The 15,497-nt window shown below is 53.8% G+C and overlaps 1 protein-coding gene across 1 annotated transcript; it reads left to right on the forward strand.

Moving 5' to 3' along the window:
• Positions 1-11,142: 11,142 nt before the first annotated feature.
• Positions 11,143-15,448, forward strand: EDF1 (endothelial differentiation related factor 1). The gene is made up of 5 exons (XM_044778342.2): positions 11,143-11,385; positions 13,517-13,568; positions 13,932-14,092; positions 14,457-14,550; positions 15,220-15,448. The coding sequence occupies exons 1-5, from the start codon at positions 11,308-11,310 to the stop codon at positions 15,279-15,281; spliced, it is 447 nt and encodes a 148-aa protein (XP_044634277.1). The 5' UTR covers positions 11,143-11,307; the 3' UTR covers positions 15,282-15,448.
• Positions 15,449-15,497: the final 49 nt, after the last annotated feature.

Genomic DNA, 15,497 nt, shown 5'->3' on the forward strand with positions numbered 1-15,497 from the left:
TCTTGGCCAGAAAAAAAGGGGCAGCCCTGGGAGGGCCGACTGTTGACCTCATCACTGGCGCTAAGTGCGTGACCTGAGGCGAGTCTGTTTTGTTATCTGCCAAAGGAGAGTCAGAGCTGCTAAACGTCTGGCAAACTCAGTCTCATACCAGCGTCTGGAGATGGGGACTGCTCTCCCCATTTTGCAGAGAAGGAAACAGGCTCAGAGAGGCAAGATTTCTTAGCCCAGGTCGCACAGCACATTCAGCACCTCCACTCCAGGGAGATCATTTGAAGCAACGGGCACTGTTCAAGGATGGAGGAAACCGAAAAACAGGCGGGCTTTGCAGTTACGTGGTGTAAACCATCCACACTGTGTCCAGAGGCACTCGCATCACGCCGCATAAGTGGTGATGTGGTCTGGAGTCGGAATTCCCGTGGGAGACGGCAGCAAGGCAGCCCTGCCTCTGATAGAAGGTCCACGAACTTCAGGGCTGAGTTTGCCACGAGCAGCCATGGGAATCTCCCCAGGCCCCGCCTACAGGTTCACTGAGGTCTCACTCAAGCCCCAGACATAAGCAAGCTCCCAGGTGTGATGGGGTTTCGCCCCCCGGAGTCTGGGAGGCCTGTGAACCCCCCAGCAGCCCAGCAGGAAATGGTTCTTGTTGCAAAGATGAGGTTCGCTGCAGCAGCGCACCCCACTCCCTTCAGGGTAAAGTCAGGAAGTCGTTCACTTGGCTTCTGCAGTGACTGCCGGGGAGTGTCAGGAAGTCTCTCTCTCCCAGCATCAGGGGCAGTGCCGAAGCGCTGGCTTGGGGCCACCTCAGTCCCACCCTGAGTCCAGAAAAGATGTCCTGAACGAATCTCTTGCTCCTAGGAAGGCAGCCGCCCCAGCCCTTGGCACTGACAGGACTGGCCAATCTCAAAGTACTTGCTAAGGCTTTGAACATGAAAATGCTTCCACATATTTTAGACTTTGCTGCTTTCAGAGGATTTTCAAGCACACATTTTTTTTTTAATTTGATTCTGACCACAGGCCTGCCAGGCATACAGAACTGGGGACAGACAGAGAGGGAGCCTCCAGGGCGTGCCCCTGAGGGGGAAGTGGCCGACACCCACCCCCCCCTCCACCCCGGGTCCCCTGGCCTGCCAGCTCGGAAGGGGTGACAGCTCCGTCCTGGCAGGCTGGAAGGGGTGACTCACTCGGATCGTCAGGCAGCCCGGGGGTTCCCACTCAGGCTCCTTCCTGCCAAAAAGAAAGCAAAACTCAGCGTGCAGAGACACCCACTGCGGGGAGGGGCCGGGGAGGGCCTGAGACAGCCCCCAGCAGGCGAGGGAGGGGCCACATCATCCTCCCTCTCCCAGGGGGCTGGGGTCTAGGGGCAGCAGAAGGCACAGACGGTGCAGGCCTGGAGGCTCTGTCCTGGGCCTCAGTGCCCCCCAGAGAGAGGCGTGGGCCTGGCTGCAGGCCAGCCGATGCTGCAGTGGACACCTGCAACTCGCACGCTTGGCTGGACAGGAGAGGCCCTGTCAGCTGCCCCCTGGACCTGCAGACCACTTTGGGGCAGCTGCCACGGCCGCGCACTCTGCCCGAAGGCTCCCAAAGGCAAGCAGCTGGCCCCCTCCCCTTTGTTTCCCTTTGTCACGTGTCATCTGTGCCCCGGAGGGCACTTCTGAAGGCACCTCTGCTCCCCTAGAGGCCCTCACCTCACGTCCTTCACTCACTCAGGCCTTTGGGAGCACAGACACCAGCTTGCACGTAGGGCCAGGAGGCAGGAAGGCTGACCACTCAGGAAGGTCCCCACTCAGGCTCCCAGACATGGGATGCGCCTCGTGTGCCCAATGCCATCCCCAGAGGAGGGACCAGCGTTTGGCAGAGCCACCCTCCTAAGGTGGGGCCACCTCACCGAATACGACCCGCTTCTCCTCCTAGGAGTTCACCCCTCTTCTCATTTGTCCGACACGCAAAGGTCAACCCGGGGCTGCAGCTCCTGAGAGAAGCCGGTTTCACTCTCACTCTCTGGTCACCTAATGGACGCATTTCCAGAAAGCCCAGCTGCCAGTTCTGCGCCAGAATTCCCCCAAACGGCACCAGCCAGGAGGGGCTCCCCCCGCCTTCCCCCACCCCAAAAATGCACAGCCACCGCAGTCCGTCCCCCAGGGCAGCCCCCCAGGAAAGGAGAAAGACACAGTGATGAGGCCCCCGGTTATCTGAACAGCAGCCCTGCTCTGGGGCCAGGGGGTCAGGCAACTTGCTGACACCAGCAGTGGGGACAGTCTTATCTCTCACGGGGCATCCCAGAACCGCAGGGAGGAGGAAGTGAAGCCACGTCTGAAGGGTCAGCCCTGGGCTGGTCCCCAGCCAGGAGGCCCCAGCCAGCAAGGTGAGCCTGTGCTGAGCCCCACACGTGGTGAAGCAAGCACAGTGGTGAGCGGCCCTGCGGAGCACCACATTGCCCCTAAGCAACGGCGGAGGGACCGGGTTTCCTGTCCGTGTATGTGCTCTGTAGACTTGGGAAGGATACACAAGAAAGTAATAGAAGTGATGGGAAAGGGACAGCGGGGGACACGCTCACTGTACACCATCTCCCACTTTTAAAACCACCTGGTCGTATTACCCATTCAAAAATGTTTGTGTTTTAAGCAACAGGAGGTCACTTCAGGAGCTCTGGAAAACACAGAAAAGTACCAAGAAGAAAGTAAAGGTCACCCCAAATTCCCCCACCCATAGACAAGCTCCGCCGAGACTCCCTACTCAATTTAACACCTGCCTCCCTTCAGCCAACCTCAGAACCCAAGTGCCACCCCACACCCCAGAGCCAAAAGCTCAGGAGATGGCCTCACACACAGAGTGAAATATACCCAGGCTGCCCTGGCCAGCCTCAGCCTCCGCTGGCCAGGCGACCTGGCCCCAGGGCCTCTGCACCAGCCAGGCCCTCACCAGCTCCCTCTCTCCCCCAGGCGCTTGGTGGGGCCTGGTCCCTCTGCAGGTCTGAGGGTCTCAGGGGAGAGAAGCTCTCTCTCCTGGTGGCCCTGTGTTAGGTGGGCTCCCCTCCCCATGCCCCCTGTGACTAGAATTGGTTTGTGTGCCAGTGTCCTCCCCCACCAGTGGGTTCCGCAGGGCAGCGGCCTCTGTGCCTCATTCGGAGCCCAGTTCCTGTCTTGTTCTTGGATGGATGAAGGCATGAATGTCTAGACAGAGTTCAGGTCCCAGGGGCCACCTTTGGGGGTGGACTGTCTGCCCTCCCGCCCACTCTCTCCTGGCACAGCAGCAGATCTGCCTGCGCCCTCTGCCGGCCGCAGTGGGAGCTGCCGCACTGGCCCGCCAGCCCCAGCCCTGACCCTCCCTCCCACCTGCTCCCTGCGAAGACCTTGCTCCCACTTCCTCACTTCAAACCCAAAACCCGTGAGATATCTCTGCTCACACTGGAACCCAGCAAATTCACCACCTGGCCAAGGTCTGCAGCCCCGTGTCCAGGAGCTCCAGGTGACCCTCCGAGGGTCTCCTCTCCATTCTGCCACAGTGGGCACTCCCAGGCCCACCACTGCTGCCATCCATAGCAGGGCTCTTACCTGGTCAGCGCTACCCCTGGTTCTGGATCCCAGCATTCTTCAGCCCACTTATGACCTCTGACCCTGCTCCTACCCCCTGTCCCCGTCCTTCCTTCTTCCCCCGACCCCAGGCCCATCCCTGTCAGTCCCACCCTCTCCAGCTGGCCTCCACTCCTCACAGTGGCCATCTGCTGATGCCCTCATTCTAGGTGGCCCTGTCTTCTGCAACTGACCAGGGCTGGAGGAAGTTGTTCTCAGTGCGCTCCGGAAGCTGGGGGCCCTCCTCCCCGACCTGGACCAGTCACTCGCCATGCTGGGATGGCAGCCCACGGCTTCTCCTCCTGCACACAGGCTTTTCCAGTCCTCACTGATGGCCAGAGGACTGGACACCTGATCCTTTTAAACCCCGCTCCTCCACAGGACCAAGGTGTGTTCAGTGATGACGATGCCCTAAAAAGAAAAGCACGTAGCGAAAATGTTCTTTCACCGAGCTTCATCACACAATCGTGCCAGTAAAAAAAGAGAACACATTTAAACAGTACAAAAGAGGCAAAGGTGATGGATTAAAACTTTTATGACATTAATGTATTTTTTCAAAAACAAAGAGAATATTTATGGCAACTTATCCATTTTGGACAGTAATGAGTGATAACGTCATAGTCCCGTTTCTGTTTTTGAGTCTTAATGTCTGCAAATTTGACAGTGATTTTGTCACAGTTGATCTTTTTCTGCTTGTTGTGTTCTATAGACAGTCCAGCTGTATTTGCCCATCTATTTTTGCTCGTAGTTGGTCAAAGAGCACTTTTAATTAACTTTAATTTTGGTAATTTTCTTTCACTCGAAGCCACCGACACACAAAGTCAGGTAGAACCTTAAACACAGGATGCCTTTCGCAGAGATTCATAATGATTCCACTTCACAGGACATTCCGGGAATTGTGATTCCGTCTGTGTCTTTGTTTAGTGGAAGCCGATCCTGAGGGCTTTCAGGCATTTCTACAGTTGAAAAATTGTGTGTTCGACTGAAAACGCCAAGAGGCCGTATAGAACAGCAGGACTGAAACAAGCACAGCGGCTGCGCTAACGTCACCTGTTTTGCCCTTTAAACACAGGAACACAAACTTCCACCAGGGCTGGCAATGCGCGCGGTGCCCAAATTTCAGGAGCTTCCGCCAGAAACAAAGGGGAGTTTTCACGTAGGACGCAGTGGGTATTGGAGGGCAGGCCTCCCGGGTGCACGGAGGCAAGGAAGCTTACTGCTGCTCTTAAGCCAACAAAAGTTACTTCCAGGAGGGGCACTTTATCACTGACGTTATTTAGGATTGCTAGCACATTGTAAAAATAGAAACCAAATGAACTTTCAGTTAATTTTGTTACATACCATCTACCCTTTGGGTTGCAGGATGAGGTGGGCCGTCAGATGCTGTACTGTGCAGATGCAGTGGCCCAGGCGCCCTAGCAGGCTGTGCCGTGGGGAGGGGCTGAATACTGCCCTACTTTCTGGAAGTCTGTGTGAGGACAGCTGGACCCCAGATCCCCTCCCCAGCCAGCACAGCGAGGCGACCTTCCCTTCCTCGCTCCTATGGCAGGCAGGAGGTGATGAATCCAAGGGCTCAGGGACACCAGGCTCTGTTCTCTCCATGGCTCCCGTGGGACTGGCAGCCAGGCTAGGCAGGAGATAGTAGGTCAGCCAGATACTGCTCTTGGGGACCCTCAGAAGAAATGGCTCTGCCTCAGCTGATTGCCCTGAAGGGGAGCCCACCCTGGAAAATCCTGCTGTGTACCCAAGTCTCCAAGTGGCTCCCGAGGGCCATCCTCTGCGACGTGACAGCCAAGGGTCAACAACACTTGAGTGAAAGAGAAAGACTGATGTAAAGAGGGGGAGGGATGGTGCAGGCTCCAGAAGAAAACGTGAAAGGAACTAACATTAGTAACCTCAGAGGAAAAGACAGAAGAATTTGTGAAACAGGATGTGATAAAATTCAGTGCTACAAAAGGAGCTTATAGAATGTAACGGGGAGCCCTTAGAAATTAAAAATGTGATGTCAAATTAAAGAAAAAGTCAATAAAAGGGTTGTAAGTTGAGGTAATCTCCCAAAAGTAGGACAGAAAGAAAAGGAGTTTAAAAACAGAAAATAGGAGAGCATTCGAGGCTCAATGAGGGGTTCTAAAATCTTAGGAATAGAAATTCCAGAAGGTGGAAACAGTGAAGGGGAAGAAGTTATCAGAGAAATAGTATGAGAAAGTACCCCAAACTGAGGGACATTGTTTTCCAAATTTAGAGGGCCTAGAGGGCTAAGAAAATGACAAGGGGAAGGCCACCCCAGGTCCATCATCCTGAAACTTCAGAAAGAGGACAAGTAGAAGATGCTAGAAAGTTCCCAAGAGAGAGAGCAAGTGAGCAAGTGAGTGAGAGTCCACACAAAGAAGATCATATAGAAAGGACTGACAAGCAGAAAGACATGGGACTCAATGATAACATAGGAACTAGAAGGCAGTGGAGCATGCCTTTGAAATTCTCAGAGAAAATGTGTTCCAACCTACAATGCCTTGCTCAAAGTGTCAATCAATCAGCCTGAGGATGGAATAAAGACATTTTCAAACATGCTGCATCTCAAATATTTCCCTCCCATATACTCTTGGTCTGACGGCTACTGGAAGATGTCCAACAAGGTAAGGAAGTAAGCAAAGAAGAGGCTGGCATTGGCTCCAGCAGAGAGGAGAAGCTCATGGAAAGACAGGCAGAGGGCAGCCCTGAAGGGCAGTTCCTGGCCGACCTGTGTCTGTTACCAGGTCTGTAGGCAGCTACCCTGACTGGGCTGCAGAGAGCCGGCTGCAGAGGAGGAGGCCCAGGAAACGGGGATTGCCAGTCACCTGATGGGTGTGCCCCTTTGAGAGGAGATTTACAGCTCTGACAAACAGTCTGGGGCCGGATTAATGAGGGTACATAAAAACACATGCGAGTAACTGAAAAAAATTAGAGACAATTTTCGACACAAGGAAAAGCTTATGTGGGAAAGGAAGTACGAACATAGCGCATTAGTGGATGTGCTGTGAACAATACTTACAGAGTCGTATTCATCAAAATACTGACAAAGGATATAACCAATAACTTCTAAGTTAAAAATCAATACACAGAGCATATTGGTCTGTTGATCCAACCTGACATCACTGGCTTCTGGAGGGTGTTCAGCCCCTTGCAGCCCCTGTCCGCTCCTTTTGCCCTGGCCAGTCCAAAGCACTGTCCACACTCCTCCTAGCACTGCCTAGGCCCCGCAAACACACTCCGTCCTCCACACTGTGGCCAGAGGGCTCTTCCCTGAATGCAAACCTCAGTGGCTTACTCCCCCTTGAAGCCTGAAGAGGCTGCTTTTCAGAAGATGTCTGTCTAGAGGCGTCAGACCAGTGACACCTTCTGCAGTGGAGACGGAGCCCAGATGTCACCTCCTGTAACACCTCCTACAGTGGAGATGGAGTCCAGGTACAGAATCTGAAACGAAAACTTCTCTGTTTGGGTTTAATATCATACTGGGAATGGCAAAAAATAGGATGAGTGACCCTGAAGCTAGAACCACGGAATGTAACCAATCTGAAGAACAGGGAGAATAAAGATTGAAACAAAGAACTGGGAGACACAACAAGCAGAATTGCGGGAGTCCAGCCTCGGCAGAGTCCAGGTTCCCGCGGGAGAGACGGCGTCGGCGAAAGTGTAAGTGCTTGTTGTGAGACTCAACGCAGTTGCAAGCAAGTCCAATTTATTTCGGAGACAGGGTACACTTATATAGGAAAAAATCACACAAGGTGGTCTAACTATTGTCGTCATGGGAACAATAGATGAGGGGCAGTGCGTGACTAAAGGTAATCATCAAAGGTGGTTATCTACATACCGGATGTGCAGCATACATATCGATTGTTTAGGAAGAGGTTACATAGTTTCAGGGTCTTCAAAGAAGTTAGGAGGGCAGCGAGTATATAATTAACGGAATGTAGACCCCCTCATCCTTGGGGGCTGCTGTTTGTTCTTTGAGATATGTTTATTGCTAGTTCTGCCTGTTTTTCCAAGGCTTCCAGGACAGAGGGAAGACGTTAATCAGTAATAGGCTTTAGAAAGGAAGACAAAAGATTCTGCTTAAAGAATTATGTTCCCTGGAGAAGTGCCTTGCACGATTCTCCTTCCATTGCCAGACCTTGTCACAATACAATGGCAGCTAGATTGGGGGAATGCTTCCCACACAGAATTACGTACATTTATTGGAGTCCCAGAAGAAGAAAAGAGAGAGAATGGGACAGAAACAAATACTTGGATACTAGTAGAACTGTTCTCAGCTTGATGAAAAACATTAATATATACATCAGAGAAGCTCAGCAAACCGAAGCAGGAAAAATACAAAGAAAAGTGTATTTGGGAACATAATAGGAAAATCTCAAAATCAAGAGAAGATCTTGAAAGCAGTCAGAGAGTCATTACGTGCAGGGGACAACGATACAAATGGATAAGAAGGACAGCTCACGTCTTATTGGAAATAATGGAAGTCAAAAGACAATGGAGAGTAACATTTATAAAATATTATATCCTTCAACAAGACAGATGGTAGTTCCTCAAAAAGTTAAAAATAGAACTACCGTATGATCCAGCAATTCCCCTTCTGTGTATGGACCCAAAAGAATTGAAGGCAGAGTCTCAAAGAGATATGTGTATACCCATGTTCATGGCAGCATTATTCACACTAGCTAGGTGTGGAAGCAACACAAGTGTCCGTCGATGGAGGAATGGATAAGCAAAATGTGATAGACACATACAATGGAATATTATTCAGTCTTAAAAAAGGAAGGAAATTCTGACATGCTACAACATGGATGAATCTTGAGGACATTATGCTGAGTGAAATAAGCCAGTCATCAAAGAAGAAATACTATAGGATTCCACTTGTGTGAGGTTCTTAGAATAGTCAGAATGATAGAGACAGAAAGTAGAATGGTGGGTACCAATGGCTGAGGGGGAGGTGGATGGGGAGTTTGTGTTTAATGGGGACAGAGTTTCAGTTTTACAAAATGAAGAGTTCTGGAGACGGACACTGGTGAAGGCTTCACAACATTATAAGTGTACTTAACATGGCTGAACCATGGACTTAAAAATGGTTAAGGTGGTAATTTTTATGTTAAGTGTATTTTACCACAATAAAAGAAAATTTTTTCAGAGAGGGGGCAGGGATTACACAAGGGGTGGACTACCAGAAGGTGGGGTCGTGGGAACCCTTGAAGTCGGTCTGCCACTGTAGTCACAAAGAGTTGAGTCCTTAAACGTGTGAGTAACCCTCCTTCCTGAGGCATTCAGAGTCTCACACTCACTAGATTTTACCAGATAATTTTTAGTTGATAACTTTTAATGCTGACTTTTCATCAGGGATACAATATTCAAATTAATATCTTTATTTTAGGAATACAGACATAGCCAGTTTTTTTCCTTTGTTTTCCAGAAGGCGTTGGAATTGCCTTTTCTCCATGCATGAAGATAGATGGACAACACTGGTGGGCTGCTTATCTTAAACAACACAGGCAGAGGAGTCGCTGAAACGACAGTGCTGTGGCATCTCTGGAGAGACAGGAACTGCTCACCAGGCCTCCCAAGACTCGTTCTCCGTGCCACCTGCTGTGGCTCCATCCCCAAGGCAACCCTCCCCTGGGCCCGGAGTAAATCAGGAGGACTCAGAGCCAGGAGGGGGTGTGCACAGGTGACCTGAGAGGGAGTAATGGGGGAGAGTACAGACATTCATGTCATCTGTGCCCTGGTGGTAGTGGGTGCCACAAAGATATAGGCAGCAGGCCTGGACTTCCGACCAAGGGCCAGATGGGATGATGGCTATCCTGGCAGATACCTGCATGGCCAGAGGACCCCTAGGTCTAGATGTCCCCTTTCCAGGCCCACGTGAACGAGGGCAGACACAACGCCACAGAGGTGGTGCAACTTCTCTTGCCAGGCTCCAGTCACAGCTCTGGGAAAGGGCCTCATGGTGGGTTCTCGTGGCCAAGTGTTGGTTAAGTTTGCCGAGCAGGATATTTTAGCTGCAATTGGTTAAGACCACTGTCTCTTTCCAGGTGTGCTCCTCCTTCATCACATTCTTCCAGTGGAGTGACCACAGGCACTTTGGGGACCGCACTAAGGAGAACTTGGGTTGGGGTGCATTTAGTTAGGGTTTATGGCATATTTTTACGTGGTTCACAGTCTTGCTGGTCTGTCCTGGGGCAGGGATGTCCTCTACAGCTGCCAACTACCCACAACACGCCCAGCACTGGAATTATGCAGGAGTGAAGGAGAAACGTTTGCAGCAGGAACCAGAAGTGAATCTGTGCAAAATTCTTCCAATCACACAAGACAATTGTAAGCAGAGGACTCAGTTCCCCACGTACCTGGATAGAACCAGAGTTGTCTCCTCTGATGAACGGATTCCGCCATGCAGCATACATGATTTAATACAGCATGTACCTTTTTTCTTTTTGGATGGGGAATGTATTTATCAGAATTCCTGTGTTTGTGGAGCATAAACCTATAGCAATCCTACAAACAGTGGCACATCTAAGTAAAGCCCCAAGTATTACCCAAACCAACGCCAGTAATAACAATCAGATGCAAGTTTGATCTCACATTCAAGAGAAAAGTCTGAATCAGAGAGAAGTCTGAATCGTCTTTCTCTTGTTCCCGTAAAACAATTCTGCAAGGTCGTGATACAGGATTCAAAGAGAACACAGCCAAAAACGTAAGCAAAAGCATTAAAGAGGCGCATTTGTTAATTCATACAAATGTTATTTTTCTGAATTTTGTGCTTGTGGTGTTTGTCAGTTTTTTAAAATTTATAATCAATTTATAATCAATTGACTTCTTTTCCCAATCATACAAAATTATCATAAAATAACTAAAATATCACAGAAAAATAACGTATACATTTTATACATTATACAAAATATAACACATTATACAAAATAGTCATTTTTGTAATTTTGTTTTAATAATTTTATTTTTTTATAATTTTATGCTTTTTTTCCTTAAAGAGTATACGCTTTCCCTCCAATTGGATACGCTTCTGGCCCCATCAAACCTGGGGCCACCCCTGCCCCGATCTTTGCATCACGCGAGCACAACTCCAAGGAAATAGAACTTCAGATTGTTGCAGGCTGGCAAAACGAAGGCATGAAACAGAAACTAAGTCAATTGCAGAAAAATTGAGACCACATTGCCCTTGCGTCCCGTTTGCGCACGTGGCCAGGTGCATCCCCATCCCCAAGGTGCGACCAGGAAGCCGGGGGTGGCCCCACGGAGAGAGCCGGGGGCGCCGGTCCCTCAGGTTTGCCCAGAACCCGCGTGGTGCCCACCACTGGGGTCGGGGCTCCTGTCCCTCCGGCGCCCCCTCCTCCCCGCAGCCCCTCCCTCCTCTCGATCCTCCCTCCCCGCCCCGCCCCCTCCCCGCCCCCTCCCCGCCCCCTCCTCCCCGCTTCCCCTCCCCTCTCCCCGCCCCCCGCCCCCCGCCCCCGGTGCCTCCGCGGCCCCGACGTCACTCGTCCCACGTCGCGCGCCGCCCGGGCGACCCCCTCGGACAGGCCGGGCGCGGATTGGCCCCGAGCCGCGGGAAGTGCCCGCCCCCAGAGCCGTCGGCCAATGGGAGACGGGGGCGGGGCCGAGGCCGGCGCCGGAAGCGGCCGAGTGACGAGAGGACGTCGCGTCGCCGGGTCTCGAGCAGCTGCCGCGGAGCCGCCGGACAGAGCGCCGCAGACGCCTGCCCGCCATGGCCGAGAGCGACTGGGACACGGTGACGGTGCTGCGCAAGAAGGGCCCCACGGCCGCGCAGGCCAAGTCCAAGCAGGTGGGCGCCGCGCGGGCCTCGCCACCCAGGACGGCCAGGCTGCCCGGGCGGGGCGGACGCGGGGCCGGGGCCAGGGGACCCGGGCGGAGGCCAGGAGCCAGTGGGCGGGGTGGGGGGGGCGGGCCGGGGCCCGGGGTGGGGGCGGGGCCAGAGGGACGGGGGCGGGGAAGGGGCCAGGCGATGGGGTGGGGGCGGGGACAGGGGAGCGGGGCGAGGGACTGGTGAGGGGCCTAGGGTGCGGACAGGGTGAGGGGACGGGGCCAGGGATAGAGGGGAGGGCACCACAGCGAGGAAGATGGCCAGGCAGGGACAGTCCTGGGTGTACATAGGGTTGGGGGCAGCGGTGGGGGCGGGGGATAAAGGCCGGAGAAAGAGAGGGCGGGGACAGGGGCGGGGCTGGCGTGAGGACGAGGCTGGGCGTTGGAAGGTAAGGCAGAGAAAGGGTCTGGGGACGGGGCGGAGAATGGGGCAGGGACAGGGTCGGGTGGTGGGGGACTAGGGCGAAAAGGAGGATGGGGCGTGGACAGGGGCAGTGTCGGATGAGGCGTAAGGGTCAGGGCAGTCTTTGGCCAATGACGCAGGCTAGGGGCGAGGCCCAGGCAACCTCTGGAGGTCTTAGAGGAAGAGGATGGTGAGGATGGGAACGAGATGGACTGGTGGTCAGGGACACTGGGGATGGGGAGGATGGGGACCGGGGCGTGGTTGTCGGGGGAGAACCCTGGGGTGGGACACGGGCGTGGGTAGGGGGTGGGGGCGGGGACGGGGTGGGCCGGGCCGAGGTGGGCGCCGGCTCGGAGTGTCTCCTCACCTGCCGGCATCTGCCTGTGTCTGCTGATGCCTGGCCGGTCCCATGCTGCCTGCAGAGCCCACCGAGGTGCTTTGGGGGCTGAAGGGAGTCCCCGGGTGGAGGCAACCTAAAGACCCAGCATGCGTGTGGACCCTACTTCCCCATATTACGAGGGTAGAGGAGCGGCCTGAGAGGTAGTTGGGGGCAGAAGGTTCCCAGTCCGGTTAATCCATCCGAGGTTCGTCTGTGGGTCCATCTGTCCTAAGTGGGGGAGGGGTGGTTCAGTCACCCGTCCTGCTCAGATGTACCCTCAGGCGGCCTTGGGCCCAAACCTTGGACACAGTGCCAGGTCTGGGCCAGGACTAGCTGTGGCCCTGGTGACCAGCATTCATTGACCTGCCCTGGGCTTATCAGTTGCACGGTGAAGACCAAGTTCACTCTCCTTTTCTTTCAAAGGAAGCTTAGTAGCCACAAGCTAGGAGTCATGCGAATGTGTATAGAAATTATTTTTGAATATATCAGATGCAGAATGTCCCCCAGGTCACTTCTCTGAAGTGTTAGAAGCACCAAGAAGTATGTTAACATTTGGCAGCTGTAGGTCAAAGGGTATCGCTCTCCTTGGTGATGTTGCGGGGCAGGGGAGGGGCAGGCCGGGACTGAAGGCTCTTTTATTAGGAGCCAGATTCACTGAAGAAGGCGAGACCAGGGCAGCGATTGGCATTCCATCCTGCGTTTGCAGGAGCATGCAGCAGAGAAGTAAACTTATTTCAAGTGTGGGGTTTTTTGTTTGTTTGTTTTTGGTGAGGAAGATTGGCTCTGAGCTAACAGCTGTACCAATCTTCCTCCACTTTTTATAAGTGGGGCGCTGCCACAGCCTGGCTTAATGAGCAGTGTGTAGGTCCGTGCCCGGGATCTGAACCCGAGAACCCCTGGCTGCTGAAGCAGAGCGCACAAACTTAATCACTATGCGACTGGGCCGGTCCCAAGTGTGGGTTTCTGAAAGGAATCCATTAGCAGGTTTTTCTCAACAGCAAAGAGGGGAGGTGTTTCTGTTTCCCTTCATAGCAGTTTCTGGAGAGGTGCCTGGATATTTGGTCATAGAAGGGCTTTGTATGACAGGTTTGAGTTTTAAGCCCAGCATTGAGTGTTGGTCCTGAAACAGCACCCATTGTGTGCTGGGCAGGTAGCACAGTGCTTGAGGGCATCTCCAAGCCCGATGCCTGGGCCAGAGAGCACAGGGCCTTAGCAGTGTGCTGACTGGCCAACAGCAGCTTCCATTGGTGTATACCAGACAGTGCCAAGGCTGATGTTGATCACAACAGAAAAAGTGTTTTAATTTTCTAGGCCATCTTAGCGGCTCAGAGACGAGGAGAAGATGTGGAGACTTCCAAGAAATGTAGGTACTTGTGTTTCCACTCGCAAAACAAGGGTGTGTGGTCGGGGTTCATCTCTGTAGATGCGTGGGGTCCCCCCAGGGTGTCGCGGTGGCTGCCACAGCTGAAGCCACCCCAGAGCTGAAGTCTGGGATCAGCAGAGCAGCTGTGGTCAACAGAGGTCAAGAGGCATCCTTCACCCCACTGCCCGTACTGGGGGAGATTCTGGACTCCACACTCTCAGGGCTGTGAAAGTCCCCATCCCTCGGGCAGCCTGGTTTCCCACATCACCTGGGCAGAGGGCACCTGTCGGGCCCGCTTCTTGTTCTGAAATGGCTTTCCTTGTGGCAAACCTGCTCCTGTGCTCTTGTCTCACGCTGGTCCAGGGGCCGCTGGCCAAAACAAACAGCATTCGATCACCAAGAACACAGCCAAGCTGGACCGGGAGACAGAGGAGCTGCACCATGACCGGGTGACCCTGGAGGTGGGCAAGGTGATCCAGCAGGGCCGGCAGAGCAAGGGACTGACGCAGAAGGACCTGGCGACGGTGAGCCTGGCAGGTCCCCTCCTCCCTAGGTTGAGGGCAGGTGGGTGGGTGGGCGGGAGGCCGGTGTTCAGAAAGCACATGTGCCGTGGGCTCTCCTTGCCTGGTGACTCAGGCTTCAGTTGCCCTTGCCCCCGGGACCCTGAAGGCCTGTGGGGAAGCCATGTGAGGCCAGCTGTACCCACTCACATGTGATGTGGCCTTGCATGTGTGCGGACCCCAGAGCCTCTGAGAGCTGCTGTTCCCTAAGGCCCTCGGCCTGCACTGTCCTTGGAGGCAGCTCCCTGTGGCGTCTAACCTGGGCTTGGTCTAGTTTTGCAGCATCTCTTCATTGAACTGACGTGGACAAGGTACATCTTTTCTTTAGAAAATCAACGAAAAGCCCCAGGTCATCGCAGACTATGAGAGTGGACGGGCCATTCCTAATAACCAGGTTCTGGGCAAAATCGAGAGAGCCATCGGTGAGTGTCCTGTGGGCCTTCACTGGGTCTCGGCTGCTTCTGCCTGACCAGGTGCAGGGTGGCCACCCTCTGGGTGGGGTTGATGAGGATGAGGCTCAGGAACACCCTTGAGGCCACGGAATTCTCCAGAGCCTTAAGAAAATTCCCGCAAGTGACTTGTGTCTTGGCTTCCTCTCCTTTCAAATGTTTTCCACTACCCCCTTTGCTTTGGCTAGTGCCCTCCTCTGAGCTTTGGACAGCGGTCTCAGTGACCCTTCTGTTCAAGCACCAGTGTTCTCCCCCTGGCATGGGTCATGCATTACATTCTGCTCCCATGTGCCCCCTTCGTGGGGTTTCATGGTTCCCAGGGTGTGGGGCTCCCAGAGCACCCAAGTTTCAGTTCTGAGAACAGACATCCGCTCTCGTCTCTTTAAGATCGGCAGGCGCAGGCTCTCAACAGTCCTGGTCGGGTCTGATCTGGGATCCTGGCCCAGAGTGGGGTGGTGCTCCTCCCTCCCTCCCCGTCTCCTTCCTGTGACAGAGGTGGGGGAAGGGAGCTGATGCTGAAGGAGCACTGTGGGTGCCCGCTACTGCCTCAGGGCCAATGGGTGGGGATACCGTGGGGCTACTCTGTCCCTTCAAGTTCCAGAGTGGGGGCCGCGGTGGTCAGTGGGCCGATGGCTCTTTCAGGCCTCAAGCTCCGGGGGAAAGACATTGGGAAGCCGATCGAGAAGGGGCCAAGGGCGAAATGAACACAAAGCCTCGAAATCAGTGCGTTCCGGCTGATCTCGTCTGGCTGGTTCCCCTTGACCACCAGCGCCAGCAGGGGTCTCTTCATGTGGCTGAGTGAAACACGGGCGTCAGCCCGGGACCCCCCACCCGTCCTGCTGTCAAACAAACAAACAAAACCTTCAAAGTGTTTGCTGCTTCTGATTTCTTTCTCCCTAACCCCATCCTCAAATTTGGGG

This window comes from Equus asinus, chromosome 10, assembly GCF_041296235.1.
Source record: "Equus asinus isolate D_3611 breed Donkey chromosome 10, EquAss-T2T_v2, whole genome shotgun sequence".
NCBI classification, from domain to species: Eukaryota; Metazoa; Chordata; class Mammalia; order Perissodactyla; family Equidae; genus Equus; species Equus asinus.

Coding starts and splice junctions, on each gene's coding strand:
- EDF1 (XM_044778342.2), top strand. CDS start 11,308: ATGGCCGAGAGCGACTGGGACACGGTGACGGTGCTGCGCAAGAAGGGC. Junction 14,093..14,456: donor CGCAGAAGGACCTGGCGACG/GTGAGCCTGGCA, acceptor TCTTTTCTTTAG/AAAATCAACGAAAAGCCCCA. Junction 14,551..15,219: donor CAAAATCGAGAGAGCCATCG/GTGAGTGTCCTG, acceptor TGGCTCTTTCAG/GCCTCAAGCTCCGGGGGAAA.